The sequence below is a fragment of the Mus caroli genome, chromosome 8 (genome assembly GCF_900094665.2).
Source record: "Mus caroli chromosome 8, CAROLI_EIJ_v1.1, whole genome shotgun sequence".
NCBI classification, from domain to species: domain Eukaryota; kingdom Metazoa; phylum Chordata; class Mammalia; order Rodentia; family Muridae; genus Mus; species Mus caroli.
The window spans coordinates 64,103,896-64,119,458 of record NC_034577.1 but is presented as its reverse complement, the minus strand read 5'-3'; the positions used below and the strand labels follow the sequence as shown (position 1 = coordinate 64,119,458).

At 46.8% G+C, this 15,563-nt stretch overlaps 1 protein-coding gene across 2 annotated transcripts in view; it reads left to right on the top strand.

Annotated features, from left to right (window-relative positions):
- Window positions 1-15,155, top strand: part of LOC110299801 (leukotriene-B(4) omega-hydroxylase 2) — a 20,851-nt gene extending 5,696 nt beyond the window's left edge. The window contains exons 3-13 of one of the 2 annotated variants that reach the window (XM_021169669.1): window positions 1,192-1,336; window positions 2,586-2,639; window positions 2,726-2,853; window positions 5,401-5,522; window positions 7,523-7,799; window positions 10,446-10,512; window positions 10,716-10,845; window positions 13,630-13,763; window positions 13,856-13,920; window positions 14,486-14,568; window positions 14,900-15,155. In XM_021169669.1, coding sequence (XP_021025328.1) covers window positions 1,192-1,336; window positions 2,586-2,639; window positions 2,726-2,853; window positions 5,401-5,522; window positions 7,523-7,799; window positions 10,446-10,512; window positions 10,716-10,845; window positions 13,630-13,763; window positions 13,856-13,920; window positions 14,486-14,568; window positions 14,900-15,077 — 1,383 coding nt within the window. In that variant the 3' untranslated portion in view covers window positions 15,078-15,155. The remainder of the gene's footprint in view (window positions 1-1,191; window positions 1,337-2,585; window positions 2,640-2,725; window positions 2,854-5,400; window positions 5,523-7,522; window positions 7,800-10,445; window positions 10,513-10,715; window positions 10,846-13,629; window positions 13,764-13,855; window positions 13,921-14,485; window positions 14,569-14,899) is intronic. The other variant, XM_021169670.1, reaches the window with a different exon arrangement.
- The last annotated feature ends 408 nt before the right edge of the window (window positions 15,156-15,563 follow it).

The window sequence follows — 15,563 nt, the reverse complement described above, 5'->3', positions numbered from 1 at the left end:
CACACGTAGTCCAGGCTACACAGAGAAACTTTGTCTCAAGAAACCAATGAGGAGGAGGAGGAGGAAGAGAGAGAGAGAGAGAGAGAGAGAGAGAGAGAGAGAGAGAGAGAGAGAGAGAGAGAGAGAGAGCCTAGAACAAGGGATCAACATGAAATGGTGCTGCCCCAAAAGACCGGGTCTTTTGACTTAAGTTAACAACCAAGACATTCCCCTCAGGCATGCCCACAAGGATGAGTCTTCAAGAGTCAGTTCCATAAAAGAGCTCATAAGAGAAGAGTGACTGTAAGTGACTTTCACAAGGCAAAGTCTGCATTAAGTATCTATGATCCTGGGGATGCACAGTCCCTGGCTCAGGTCCCATACATGCCACTCGCTATGTGGGAAACCATGATGCATCATGGGTTATGTGGGAAACAAGGTACATCATGGGCAACTGCTTCCATATGGAAAATGGGATGGAGGAGAACAGGTTAATATGATATTCAGCAGGCTGGGAGTGCTTGGTCCACAAGCATGATCTCAGCACTGGGGAGGTGCAGACGAGCTGGGTCCTGGGAGTTTGCTGGCTCACCAGTCTAGTTTAATTACTGAGCCCAGCCCAGTGAAAGAGACTCCACAATAATACCAAGTTGGAGCTGGTGAGATGGCTCATGTCATCAGTAAAGTAGAGGTGCTTCCCCTCAAGCCTGGTGACCTGAGTTCAGTCCCTGGGACACACGGAGTGGAAGGAGAGAACCAGTCCCTTCCTGCAAGTTGTCCTCTGACTGTCACAATGTATACCACAGAACATGCCTTGCCACAAAATAAATAAAATGTAAGAAAAGTATTTTTAAGAAGCAAATTGGATGGCATCTGAGGATACCTGAGGTTGAACTCCAGCCTCTGTGCTCACACACATGATCATGTGCACAAGTGCACACACAAGCATGCACATACAGCAAATTAAGATAATAAGATGAAATGAAATAAAATATAGTGTTTAGGAGCGAAAGTGAGGATGTGTCTTCTGTTTCAGTACTGAGATGTGTGTGTGTGGGGGGGGGTGGCAGGGGTTGTTGGGGTGTGGGGACAGGTAGGGCTCAGTGCTGTGGATGAATTCCTAAATGGAATTCCTGGAACTCCCTGTGGCTTTCTACCCTACTTGTTCTCTCTGCCAGCCCAGAGAGGCAAACACCAGGTCCTCTTCTACAGATCCAGAGCTCAGAGGAAGGACTCCTGTACATCCAGAGCCTGGTGCGGACCTTCAGGGATGCATGCTGCTGGTGGGTGGGGCCGTTGCACCCTGTCATCCGCATATTCCACCCTGCTTTCATCAAGCCTGTGGTCTTGGCTCCAGGTAGACAACATGCTGGTCCCAGCTTGCACACCCCTGACCCTCAAGTGCAGTCTACCACAGAAGGGCTATGGTAGAAATGTCCCTACTATGTCTCATCTAGACACTTCTGACTCATCCGTGGACATGTGGCACCTGTTTAGAGCATGCCATGTGATGTTTTCTGGGTGGTCTCCATCTTTCTAGTGTGTGGGCCTGGTACCCACCCAGGCTCATATAACAATGGTTCTCTGTGGGGCTATAAACAATTGGGACATGTTGAGTTCTGATTGGCTCTTATCTAAGGTATTGTTAAAAATAGTCTTTTTCTCCTGGCTGTGTCTAGACCCTGTTTGGAGTGTCTGAAGTCTGGGACAAAGGACTTTCTGAGATATGACTGAGGCCTTATTTGAGAAAAATCTGAGTAGTGTTAAAATCTGTTTAGCTTACATCAGGGAAATTAATTTTAATATTTTAATTATTTTTACTTTTATTTAGTGTGTGTACTATAGAGCAAGGTGGAGGCCAGAGGACAAATTGCAAGAGTCAGTTCTTTTTTGTCCCAGGAATCAAACTCAGGTTATGAGGCTTTGTGGCAAGCACCTATACCTATTGAGCCATCATGCTGACCCACACATGAATTTTTCCCCTCTAAAACTGTTTTCCTAAACACTATGTTTTATTTTCACTGTGTAGCTCTGGCTAGCCTAGAATTTATTATGCAGACTAGGCTGGTCTAAAGCTCATAGAAATCCACCTGCTTTTCTCTCCAGAGTACTGGTATTAAAGGCATGCTCTATGCCTGGCCCAGAAATGGACTTTCAAATCACATCTGAGACTTATCAGTTGAGTGTACTGAGGTGTGTTTAGCCATCTGTGTCGCAGTTAGGTCAGGTCATATGTGTTTCAGTCATGTTAGCCTATGCGTGTCTGTGTCATATGACTGTGTCAGGAGATGTCAGCAAATGCTGGGAGGACAGAAACATTTGGTCTCTGTAAAGGTCTGCAGAGTGTGATGCTGTGCTCAGCAAGGTAAACAGGTTAGACCATGTAGTAACCATATGAAGGTGTGCTGCTGTGTGTATGTCATATGTCAGGCTGAGCCTTCTCTCTATCTAGTGCTGTTTGTCCCCTCTTGTCTCCCTCTGTCCCTTCCCCCAAACCTACCATGTGGACTTGGAGGGAGGGGAGTGCACAGATACCAGGCTGAGGGCCCCATTTCTCCCATGCCCTCCCTCCTGCCATGGCTCCTGACGGTCCTTGTTCACACCAGCTTTAGTTGCCCCCAAGGACACAGTCTTCTACCGTTTCCTGAAGCCGTGGCTAGGTGAGTACCTACAGGTAAGGGGCTTGGAATGCCCTTGGGGTGTGTGGAAGACGCTGTTCTTGCCTACTGCCATGCTGTTCCATCAGGGGATGGCCTCTTGGTGAGTACTGGTGACAAGTGGAGCCGCCACCGTCGCATGCTGACACCTGCCTTCCATTTCAACATCCTGAAGCCCTATGTGAAGATTTTTAATGACAGCACCAACATCATGCACGTGAGTCCCTGGGACCCATGTCCCCAACTGGAATCTGGGTGATGAAGGGGCTGTAACCTATTTGGTCTCCAGCCCTCACTGATGGAGGCTGTGATAAAATACTCAGAGAAGCAACTTCAGGGAGGAAGGGTTTAGTTCCTCACAGTTTAAGATCACAATACATCTGTTTGGGGAGTCACAGTGGCAGAACTGGGAGGCAGATGCCTCAGGAAGCAAAGAGGAATGAATGCTGTTGCTCGGTTCACTTTCTTCTTTTCCTTCAAACCAGGTAGGATCCCAGCCCAGGGATGAAGCATCCTTTTAGAATGGATTGTTGCAATTAGCTAACCCAACTAAGTTTAGTCCTGGTTTCATGTCTGTTGCTGTGATAAAATTCCCTGACAAAGCAGCTCAGGGGAGGGCAGGTTTGTGTGACTCAAGTCTGTCATTACAAGGAAGTTGAAGTGGGAACTGAATGTGTCAAGAGCAGAGTGAACAAACACGTGGATCCGTGCCCACTCTGCCTAGGGGATGGTGCCACTCACAGTAGGCTAGGCTTTCCTGTAACAATTAACAGTTAAGACAATTTCTCATCTGCATGCCCACAGGCTAACCTGATCTAGAAAACTCACAGAGAGACTCTCTTTTCTGGTGATTCTAAGTTGGGACAAGTTCACAGTCAAAACTAGCCATCACATTTAGGAAACCCTTCACAGGCATGATGGGAGGGTAACCTAATACAAAGAATCCCTCACAAGTATGACTGGAAGCTTGCCTCCTAAGTAATTCCATATTCTGTGAGGTTGGTATCAATATTAATCATCACAGAACATTTGTGTGAGCCACTGCCAATTCTCTCCAACCCTCAGTTTCCACAACTGCAAAATGGGGTTAAAATCTCTCCTTTGTGCCTGTGATGATATCATGGACTCAGGTCCCCATACACAGTGGGCACTTAGAGGGAGTTCGTTTCCCACATGGTCACCCTGCAAACTGAACAGTCACGGTGAAGACTTCTTAGAAAATACGGATGAGGAACAAGTCATTCTAAACTCATTGGTTGGAAGCAGTAAGGGCTGAGGATAATGACAGTGATGTAGGCCAGAGGTTGTTTTTCATGTTAATCATGGCATATGGCTGTTAGAGGGGCAGGAGGAATGTCCCTTGATTCTGGCTCATATGGTTCATGTGGAGGACTTGTTCAACTCCAGGCTGATTTAGATAGAGTAGCCTCAGGATCTGAGTTGGCGTCTTATCTTATCAGGTGTCTTACAACTTCCCGTGACCTCACTTCTAAGAGATCTGATGCCCTCTTCTGGCCCCCATAAACACTACATACATGTGCACATACACAGACACAGATGTTCACACACAAATAAAAAAAATTCTTTAAAAGTTTTTGGAATGGCTCCAGAAGGGACTCTTGATTGGACTTTTGTCCCTGCAGCTCTTTCCCTCCAGAAGTCATCTGGGGGTGTTCCCATGACACAGGGTTCCACTAGAATGAGAGAAGTCACTAAAGATTTACATCTTTTCCTTGTCTTCATATGTATGTGTGGCATATGTGCATGTATGTATATATGTTCACAAGTATGTGTCGGGAGGCCCAAGTTTGATGTTGGGAATCTTCCATCTCTCTCTCATCTCTCTCAGCCTTGCTTAATGAGGCATGGTTTCTCAATCAAACCCTCAGTTCACTGATACAGTCTCCCTAGCCACATTCTGTTCTCTGAGTTGTTTGTTCTCTGCAAACACAGCTGAGAAATGACCTAAATAAGGAACAATAGGATAGTTGAGTACTGTTATTCCTAGAAAGGATTCTCATGGCCAGGAGCAACCACCTCTCACACACAACAAGTTTTGTGGTGTGTGTGTGTGTGTGTCCATGAGTGCATGCGTGTGCATACATGTGGAGATCAGGGGTTAAGTTTGGGTGTCCTTCCTCAATCACCATCCACTATGCTTTTTTTGATACATGGTCTCTCACTGCTTGAAGCTTATCAATTAAGCTAGGCTAGCTAGCTGTTGAGCCCTAGGGGCCCTCCTCCTGTCCCCACCTCTCTGGGGCTAGGATTACAAATCTTTGTCATCATACTACTTAAAAACAAACAAGCAACAACAAAACCCCTGCAGGTTCTGGGACTTGAACTCATATCCTCATGATTGGATGGTCAGCACTTTCCTGATTGAGCTGTCTCACCAGTAACCAGGGATATTTTTGAAATAAATTTATAACAGGAAAGAACACTGACTGAACACCTTGTGTGTCAAGCATAGTCTCACATGCTGATTCTGTAACAGCCACTGTCTGCTTTAATTTGTGAAACAGAGGGCATTTCTGCTCAGCAAGAGTGGATCTAAAGGTTTGACACATCAGGGAGTTTGTTAAAGTCCACTCAGCTAAAGAAGCAATCTAGAGATGGTGGAGCACTGGTTCTATGCTGGTTTGGCACACAGAAAATCAGATCAAATCAGAGGCTGTTTCAGGGCTCCTTTCTGGTGTCTGGTGTTGGAAAGAGGCTCTGAGTACCAAGATTAAACCCTGTTTCTGTCCCCTTCTCTGGCTAGGCCAAGTGGCAGCACCTGGCCTCCAACGGCAGTGCCTATTTGAACATGTTTGAACACATCAGCCTCATGACCCTGGACAGTCTGCAGAAGTGTGTTTTCAGCTTTGACAGCAATTGCCAGGAGTGAGTACTTGTCCTAGCCTGGGAACCTGGCCCATAGACACAAGGGAGGGAGGCCTGGACAGAGAGAGGAGAAGGGCTTTCTTGGAGGAAGTGGCTCAGAACTAGCACTTAAGGACCCTGGAGGGGGAGAGTGAGTACCTTCCAGGAGGTGCAATTGTTCAGATGACAGCATTGAGCTGTCTGCATTAAACAGTGAAGTAGCACCTTGAAGATGAGGGTATGGAGGAGATGGGAGGTGGAGGCTTAAAATTAAGGACCCTGGAAAGCTAGGCCAAGGGATGTGAACTTCATTACGAGATTTTAAGGAAAACACTGAAGGTGTTTGTTTGGGTTTATAATAGTCAGATTTCTCTTACTGTAACAACATATTTGAGACAGCAAACATCAAGAGAAGAAAGGTCTCATAGGCTTCAGTTAATCATCTGCCTCCTGTGATGAGGCAGTAGCTTAAAGTTGGAGCATGGAGAAGAGGGGGCTTGAAAGTTGAGATATGGGGAAGGAGCTCATTAGTCCCCACTGGGACTACAGTACCTAGGGCTCTATAGGCATGCTGGGTGACACTATTCCTGGAGAGTTGTAAAGACACCCCAGGTAATGAACCTGTGATTGGCCAAAGAAAGTATGGACACTGCCAAGGTCCAACTTGGCAAACCAATCAATTTTATTAGGGTTTACCCATTTCTGAAGGAGCAGAAATGACAGCTGTATCACCAAAGCTCACCCCAGCATGGTGACAGCTCAAAAAACTGAAACTCCAGAACTGCAGCTCTACAGGTCAGAGCATCTCCTCGCCTCAGCAACCCTTACCACTTAGGCAACTCTGGGGAAGGAGGGACCTTGTGATTCTGGTGAGTTTCAGGGATTTCCTGAGGCTTGAGAGTTGTTTACTCCCCAAGTCTTAATGAATCTTGCTCCAGGATGGAACACTTCAGTTCAGAGGAGATTGCTGTATGATAAGGCAGTTAATGGTTGCTGGAGACAGAGAAACATTTTCTTCAGTGGTGTAGCCACTGGTAAGGTGTCCATATTTCTTGTATATAAACCCTCATTAAACTCATTGAGTCACCAGTAATAATAATTAATAGTTATAGAATAGAAATGGAAAGAAGAGGAGTTGGTAAGAACTGAATTAGCAGGAGTGTGAGGGGGACAAGAGAGTGTACTGGGGTGGAGATAGTTAAAGTAGATAATATACAGGAGTAAGTGAAAGTGTGGTAACGAAACCCATCATTGTGTACAACAGATGCCAAGAGAACAACTTTTAAAAAGAGAGATAAGAAACAGCCAGAATCCCAATGTCCTCTTCAATGTCCTAACTTCCTCCCACAAGGCTCTCAAGGCTGACCACCACACACAGATCAGAGTTCTGGGAACAGGAGATGGGCAGGGTTTGAGCTGAGCTCTGTAGACACTGACTGTTCTAAAGGCACAAATGAGTTCTACTGAATGTGGGAACACTAGGGACAGAATTGAGCCCAGGACTGTTGGAAGATAATTGTGCATTGTGGGCACAGATTTTGAGGATGGAGGTGGGACAGTCTGGATACGCGGTGGATGAGGAAGGAGAGGATCCTGGTGTCCACACTGTACCCTGGGGCATGGAGGAGGCAGTCACAGAAATGCAATAAACGACTAGAGACTGGAGAGCTCTTCCCTGTGGCTGATGAACTGGTTTTCCCCTGGGATATTCAACCAAAAACCTCTTCCCCAAAGGTGGACAACTCAGGACAGACCAAAGTGTGAGCCCAGTGAAGTTCACCTCTATGATACCAATGAGGCAAAATGATCGTGGTCTGGAAACAGGGTCAGGTTTCCCCAAACTACATGACAACATCATGACAACAATTTGATGAAGTTTTTTATAACAAAACAAAGAAAGTAATAAATTGTGGGTGATGGAGAGACTGCTCAATGATTAAGAGCATTTGCTGATTCCAGCACCCCATGGTAGCTCACAACATATGTTAAAGGATCACTTCTGCTCTGCTCACACTCTCCAGGAAGCCTAGTGAATACATCAATGCCATCTTAGAACTTAGTGCCTTAGTGGCCAGAAGACACCAGAGGCTGCTTCTGCACGTGGACCTGTTTTATTACCTCACCCATGATGGGATGCGCTTCCGGAAGGCCTGCCGTCTAGTGCATGACTTCACTGATGCTGTCATCCGGGAGCGGCGCCGCACCCTCCTTGATCAGGGTGCTGATGATGTCCTCAAGGCCAAGGCCAAGGCCAAGGCCAAGACTTTGGACTTCATTGATGTGCTGCTGCTGAGCAAGGTGGGCTTCTAAAGGGGGAGGGGGGAGACAGTGTCAGGGAATACTGGGGCTGGGATAATGTGACATGACAGAGTCAAGCACGTTCTACCCTTACTATGTCCTAGACCCAATGTAGGCTCCACTCATTGGAACCTGGCCCCAATCACCTGGTAAGCTAAGGTTTCTGGAACTCTGCATTGGTATCTATATCCTTTGAGCCATCCCAGACTAGGGAGGGGCTATAAGCCAGGGAGGCTGTTCTTATCATTCCAACTAAAAGTCTAAACTTTACACAAACCCTTCACAGAGAGCAGGATGGAGACCCTGAATACCAACCATGCCAACTCTCTCCATTCCCATTTGTCAGGCCCAGACCTTAGCAATCACCCCAGGTCCCTGGACTCACCTGGGTCTGGCTGAGAAGGGAATAAAGTTCAGGGTGACCTGCCTTTGATGTTAGGTTAAAAACTAGAAAGGATCATACATCTGCAGGAGAGACCCAGTCATGGTGGGTGAGTGGCAGTTCCCACCACAGCCAGGGACAGAGTCTTGCATATACAAGGAGACAGTGAGAGCTGATTCCCCACTCTTCTGGGGCTGAGGATAGGACGCAGATGATATAGTGCTCACTTAGCATGCACAAGGCCCTGGGTTCCATCCCAGCACTTTGTAAGCAGGGCCTGGTGGCTTTTGCTGGCCATCCCAGCATTCGTGTGTTGGTGGCAAGGTATCAGAAGTTCATGGCCATCCTTGACTACAGAATGAGTTTGCTATCAGTCTGGGTTACATGAGATACTTTCTAAAAAAGAAAAGGGTTGAGGGAAAGAAAAGAGGTAGATCTTGGGCAGTGGACATCCATGGAAAGTATCTGAATACAGGGGTATGGGGACAGCATACATCCCTGGATTTAGCAGTGATAATACAGGACCTTCCATAGTTGAAGCTCTGGAGAACTTTGTGTTTTAGAAGTTAGTGTCATCGTGCAGTATGTCCATCTTCCTATGGCACTGTGGACAGTAGCCCCAGTGCCCAGGGGCAGAATAGCTCTCTCTCTGCAGTAACAGCAGCCAGGATAATGGCGAAGTCCCTCCTCCCATTCCAAGGTTCCCTTAGTGGGCAATGCAATACTTTCACCTGCATAGGTAGCATTTTTCAAAAGTGTGCATGTATTTGCATGCATGTGTAGGAGAGTCTGTGCTCATGTGTGCATGTTCAAACAGAGAACAGAGGTTGGCCCTGGGTATCTTCCTTCATTGTTCTCCATCTTGCTTTTAAAAAAATGGTTTTAGATTTATTTATTTTATGTTATGAATGTTTTTTCTGCATGCATGTAAGTCAGAAGATGGCTTCAGATCTCCTGTTACTGGAGTTTGAACCAGTAATTGGATGCTGGGAATTGAACCCTGGTCTTCTGCAAGAACAGCACCACTGCGCACCACTGCGCCATCTTTCCAGCCCCTGCGTCTTGCCTTTTGATTACATTTTATTTGATTGATTGGTTGGTTGGTATAGTGTGCATGTGCACACACATGTGTACATGTGTGCCTGTGCTTACAGGTCAGAGAACATGGGAAAGGTGTGTCTTTCTCCTTCCACTATGTGAGTCCCTGGTATCTAACTTAGGTCTTCTGGTTTGGTGGTGACTGACTTTACCTGCTGAGCTATCTCACCAGTTTTTTTGAAGCACAATGTATCACTGAACCTGGAGTTCGAAAATCATCTACACTGGCTAGGTAATGAGTTCCAGGAATCCACGTATGTCCACCTGTTCAGTGCCAGGTTCACAGGCAGCAGCTACCATGTCTGGCTTTTATGTGGGTGCTGGGGAGCTGAACTCTGGTCCTCTGGCTTGAGTGACAAGTGCATTATCAACTGAGCCATTTTCCTGGCCCTGGCTAACAGCATCTATTTTCAAGCAGCAAAGCTCAGGTGCTAAGAGGCTTGGGGCTGTCACATCTGTATCTTCTTTCCTGTAAAGAGGGAGGGAGTGAGGAATGGCTGCAGGATGGAGGAAGAAGGGAGAGAGGAAACTGTACTATGAAGTGGGAACTAGGTATCCTTAGTGTCACTTATCGGCATGCCAGCCAAATGGCTCCCAGGAGAGAATATTCTTAGGTTTTTATTAGTATTTAAAAATCACATTAATTAATTAATTAATTAATTGCGGTGTCTATGTGTGTGGTTGCCTGTGTGTGTAGTGCACATAGCAGGGTCAGAGGACAACTTGAGGGAATAGATTTTTCTCCTTTTACATAGATCTCAGGGATTAAACCCAAGTTTTTAGGCTTGGTGGCAAGAGCCTTTATGCACTCACTGGTCTTTTCCTGGATACACACTGGAGCATACTCTTGGAGTAATGTTTTGCTTCTGACTTCAAAGGCAATCCCTGTTCAACTCCTGTATCCCAGATTCCCAGTCATGTCTCCAGAAATTTGTAGCACAGAGATAAAGGACATTGATGGGTTGCTGGTTCCTCCAACCAGGTTAGGACAGGAGGCTGGAAGCCAGGGGTGATGTCACTGGTGTGGGGACTCTGGTAATGAACACAGGTGCAGGTGTGTAGTGGGCATGGGTGTCCAGAAGAATCAGGGGTCTTCAGAGACTGTCCTGGCTTAGATGCAGGAGCCCTTAAAACTGGTGCCATTTGGTGTCTTGCCTTGTTTTCAGGATGAACATGGAAAGTCTCTGTCTGATGAGGACATCCGAGCGGAGGCTGACACCTTCATGTTTGGAGGTAAGTGAGTGTTCCTGTGAACTGTGACAGAGAGGGCAGATGTCTAGGCATCCTGGCCACAAGGTTGAAGACCCGGGATCCTTCTATTTCTTCCCTTCTGTGTCCTTCCTGGTGGGGTGGAAGTGGGGTGAGTCACCTTAGTGCTGTCCACTTGTTGGTGCTGAAGCAGCCTAGAGACCCCAGGGAGCCTGTCTGCCTTTCAGGCCATGACACCACGGCCAGTGGGCTCTCCTGGATCCTGTACAACCTGGCGAGGCACCCAGAATACCAGGAGCGCTGCCGGCAGGAGGTGCGGGAGCTCCTGAGGGACCGCGAGCCTGAGGAGATTGAATGGTAAGTCAGGTGCTGGAGTGCTTCTGAGCTCCTTTCCTGGCTCTTTTCTCTAGTGAAGAGAAAAGATGCAGAGGAAAGGAGAGACGAGCAGGTATGCATTTGCATGGGGTACAAAGGCTTTGAGAGATGGAGGTGAAGAGGGAGGAGAGGAAATGAGGGAGTGGGAGACAGAAAGAAGGTGTGCATGTGCACAGAATGTGTGCATGTGTGCGTGTGCCTGTGTGTGAGTGTGCATGTGTGCATACTTGTACATGCATGTGTGCACTCGAGTTCCTGTGGTGGGGCTGTGATGAATCAAGATGGCAGCAACTGAGGCCAGTGGCAATCGACTGGAAAAGTGATGTTAGTGACTTTGATTTTAACCCAAGGGTAATCAGGAGCAAAGGAGAGGCAGGTCAGCTGTGTGTATCATAAAGGTCCTTGTAAGATTCTTCAAGGTTCTCCTTAATCTTTTACTTCCATATTGACCTAACTGTACAAGTTTTTAGTCTTCCATAAAATCTTTAACTTAGTTTTTTTGAGTTTCTTAGACATCAGGCGAGCTATGTGTCTTGGGGAGTACCTTTAGTCCCTTTACTTGAGAAGTTGAGGTAAAAAGATCCCTTGAAGCAAGACCCTGCCCATCTCAAAACACACACACACACACAAAAACAAAAATGGAAGAATGGCTCTGTGCTTAAGGATGCACAGAGCCCTTGCAGAGGATCCTGCTTTAGTTCCCAGAACCCGTGTTGAGTTGCTCACAATTGCCTGCAACTCTAGCTCCAGAGAATTCGATGCTACCTGCTTCCTTGGGCCCCTGCACAGAAATATGTGTACACATGTATACACTCACACACACAGGCACACATACACAATTTAAAACTTGTAAAAAACAAAACAATCAAAGAAGCATCCTTAGGAGATGTCTTAAAGGGTTTTACTGCTATGAACAGATATCATGTCCAAGGCAACTCTTATAAGGACAACATTTAATTGGGGCTGGCTTACATCTTCAGAGGTTCAATCCATTATCATTAAGGCAGGCATGGCACAGGAGGGGCTGAGAGTTCTATGTCTTCATCTGAAGGTTGCTAGCAGAATACTGGCTTCCAGGCAGCTAGGATGAGGGTCTTAAAGCCCACACCCACAAATGACACACCTCCAACAGGGCCACACCTTCAAATAGTGTCGCTCCCTGGGTCAAGCATAGACAAACCATCACAGAGGGATGCATAAACAAAGAAACAAAAAGCTAGCAGCCAGGCAGTCTTTAAGAAGATGTGATGCTGGGTCATCAGAGTGAGTGGTGTGTTCTGGAGTTTTTCAGCTTCAGATTTAGCAGCATCAGGTCCTAAAATTTTAAATAATCACAACATACCAAAAGAAGACAGACTAAGCTACATCATTCACTCATTAGTTATTAATGTTTTCCCATGGACTCTGCCTAGGGCTGTGTATGTGGCTTGGTGGTAGACTACTCACCTAGAATGTACAAGGCTAGATCTTTAGTACCACAAAGCCAAAACTAAACTGTGGTGGCTTGAATATGCTTGGCCCAGAGAGTGGCACTCTTAGGAGGTGTGGCCTTGTTGGAGGAAGTGTGTCATTGTAGGCATGGGCTTTAAGACCCTTGTCCCAGCTTCCTACTAGCTGCCTTCAGAATGAGAGGTAGAACTCTCGGCTCCTCCAGTGCCATAGTGCCTGGATGCTGCCATGCTTCCTGCCATAATGATAACGGACTGAACCTATGAAGCTGTAAGCCAGCCCCAGTGAAATGCTGTCCTTATAAGTGTTGCCTTAGTCCTGGTGTCGCTTCACAGCAGTAAAACCCCAACTAAGACACAAACCAAAACCCAAACAACCACCTGCAATGCCTCTCTCTGTTGAAATGGCAGTCCACCCTTACACCACAAGCTGCATTCCTTCCTTTTCCTCACCTTGGCTAACTGCATTTCTAGTGTTTCTAGTGCAGTGATGACAAAATCAAAGCTTTAGATCTCGCTATCTTCTTTCTACTGTTTTGTATTTTGGTTTCTTTCTCTTTTTTTTTTTCCAGAATGAATAATCTTTATGCAACTTGTTAAATTAAAATTTTATTTTTATTTTAAAATTATATATGTGTATGTGTGGGAATATTTGCATGTGAGTGCAGAGTCTGCAGAGGTCGGAAGAGTGACTCAGAGCCTATAGAGTTAGTGTATGGGGCAGTTGTGAGCTGCCTGTAGTTCTGGGAATTGTACTTGGGTCCTCTTAAACACTGAGCCAGCTGTCCTGACCATTTGTTAACTTTTATACCATTGGCATTACATTTTTGTTTTCTCAGGATAAACATTTTAAAGTCGCCTGGCTAACCTTTCTTTGGTACTCTTAATTATCTGATTTAAAAAGCTTTCAATTAATTAATAAGTTAGTCATTAAGAATGACACAATTAAACTATTAGTAAGCTAACCAACTGTTAATTAATAATGGCTGTTTTTTCAGACAAGAGTACCACTGTGGCTGGACTGGAACTCATAATCCTCCTGTCTCTGTCTTCCCATTGTTGGGATTCTGTTTCTGTTTTTTGTTTTTAAATTACATTAATTAATTAACTAGATAATTAATGTCTCTCTTGGAGATTGAACTCATCTTCAGACTTACTGACAGCTGATTTTCCTCTCTGAACCATTTGGTCAGCCTGTGTTTTTCCAATTCTCATGTACTTCATCCATCTTAGCACTTAACACAGGGAGGTTTCACTGGGTCACAGAGGAGTTGAAGTTCTCTCATTTTTGATCTGGTTAACTATTTTCCCCCCTCAGGGACGACCTGGCCCAGCTGCCATTCCTCACCATGTGCATTAAGGAGAGCCTACGGCTGCACCCTCCGGTCACTGCAATCTCCCGTTGCTGCACTCAGGACATTATGCTCCCAGATGGTCGGGTCATCCCTAAAGGTGCCCGAAACATCAGGGAGAAGGGAGGGTTGTGGACAGACAGTGGATCCAGGTTGCAGCAGTTTGGCTTCATTGCTTCATTTCCCCCACAGGTGTCATCTGCCGAATAAGTATTTTCGGGACACATCACAATCCAGCTGTGTGGCCAGACCCGGAGGTGCTGTCCCTCTTAATTCTATGTTATAGGCCGGGAATCTCAAGAGGACGGTCTTTTTGTTTGTTTGTTGGCTAAGGTCTCATGTAGCTCAGGCTGGCTTCAATTTAACCTGTAGCCAAGGATAACCATAAACTTCTGATCCTCCTGCTTCTACCCCCCTCAGTGTTGGGATGAGAGGTGTGCAGAACCAAGCCTGGTTTATGTGGTGCCTGGGATGGGATCCAGGGCTTTGTGCCTGCTAGGTAATTGCTCTTTCAACTTAGCTACCTCCCCAGCCCCAGTCATGGGTTTTATGAAGCAGGGTGTCAGGTATCCCAGGCTAGCCTGGAAGTCCTTACACAGGAGTTGACCCGGAACCCTTGATCCTCCTGCCTCCTGCTGCTGACAGGTTTGCAGCCATCAGTTTTATGCTGGTGCTGGGATGGAATCCAGGGTTTACAACTACTCCTCACTGCATCCCAGGAGGTAGATAAATCAACTCTGACCTTCCATGCACACTGAGGACTCTGCTCTTGGCTAAGCTGGTAATTGGTTCTCACCCACCATGACTCCATGTCTCCTGCAGGTCTATGACCCCTTCCGCTTTGATGCAGACAACGTCAAGGGCAGGTCACCCCTGGCTTTTATTCCCTTCTCGGCTGGGCCCAGGTGAGGCAAGGACTGAGGGGCAGGGGCCTAGGGCTGACTGTGAGGACAGAGGGAGTTGGGGTTATTTGGAGGTTAGCGTTTCCTCCCTACCTCCCTGCACAGAATTGTGCAAAGGTTTGGGGAACCAGGGAGGAGAAGGTGAAGAGTCCTTCTCTGTGCTCAGAATTCCGCCCTGGCCTGTTCTGTTATTCATCTGGGCTAGGCTCTGAGGATGTCTACGCCCATGCGTGGTCCCAGAAACCTCAGATTCGGGCCAGGTTCTAGTGCTTGCTGTATTGGTCCTGGGTGGGGTCTAGGGCACAGTCAGAGTTCCCACCCCGCCCTCCTGCAGGAACTGCATAGGACAGACTTTCGCCATGAGCGAGATGAAAGTGGCACTGGCGCTGACTCTGCTGCGCTTCCGCGTTCTGCCGGATGACAAGGAGCCCCGCAGAAAGCCAGAGCTGATCCTGCGCGCAGAAGACGGGCTGTGGCTGAAGGTGGAGCCGCTCAGCGCAGGCGCGCAGTGATCTCTGAGCTGGCGTGGGGCGGCCCTATCCATCCACCCGCCTGTGCCTTTCCAGGAATAAAATTCTCTTGTCACCTTGTCTGAGTCTCACTAAACATCCAGGTTACACGCCTCATGTGAGCCACAGGGAGCCATGGAAGGTGTTTGAGTGGTAGAGGGATTTAAGGGACATGAAAATTAATATTGTCATTCAGGAGGCAAGGTACACCTGTGAGCGAGTATCTGGATAAGTCAACTGAAGTGGAATGATCAGTCCTGATCCTAACTGTAGGTGGCGCCATTACTGGGTTTGGGTTCTGGGTTGAATTAAAAAAAAAAAAAAAAAAAAAAAGACAAGAAAGTGTGGCCCAGATTAGAGGTTGCTCTTCCCACCTCAAATGATCTAATCAAGAAAATTGCCTTAGAGATGTGCCAAACAGCTTGGGTTTTAGTTAATTACAGATGTAGTCAAATGAAAACCAAGAATGGCCACCATAGCCAGACTACT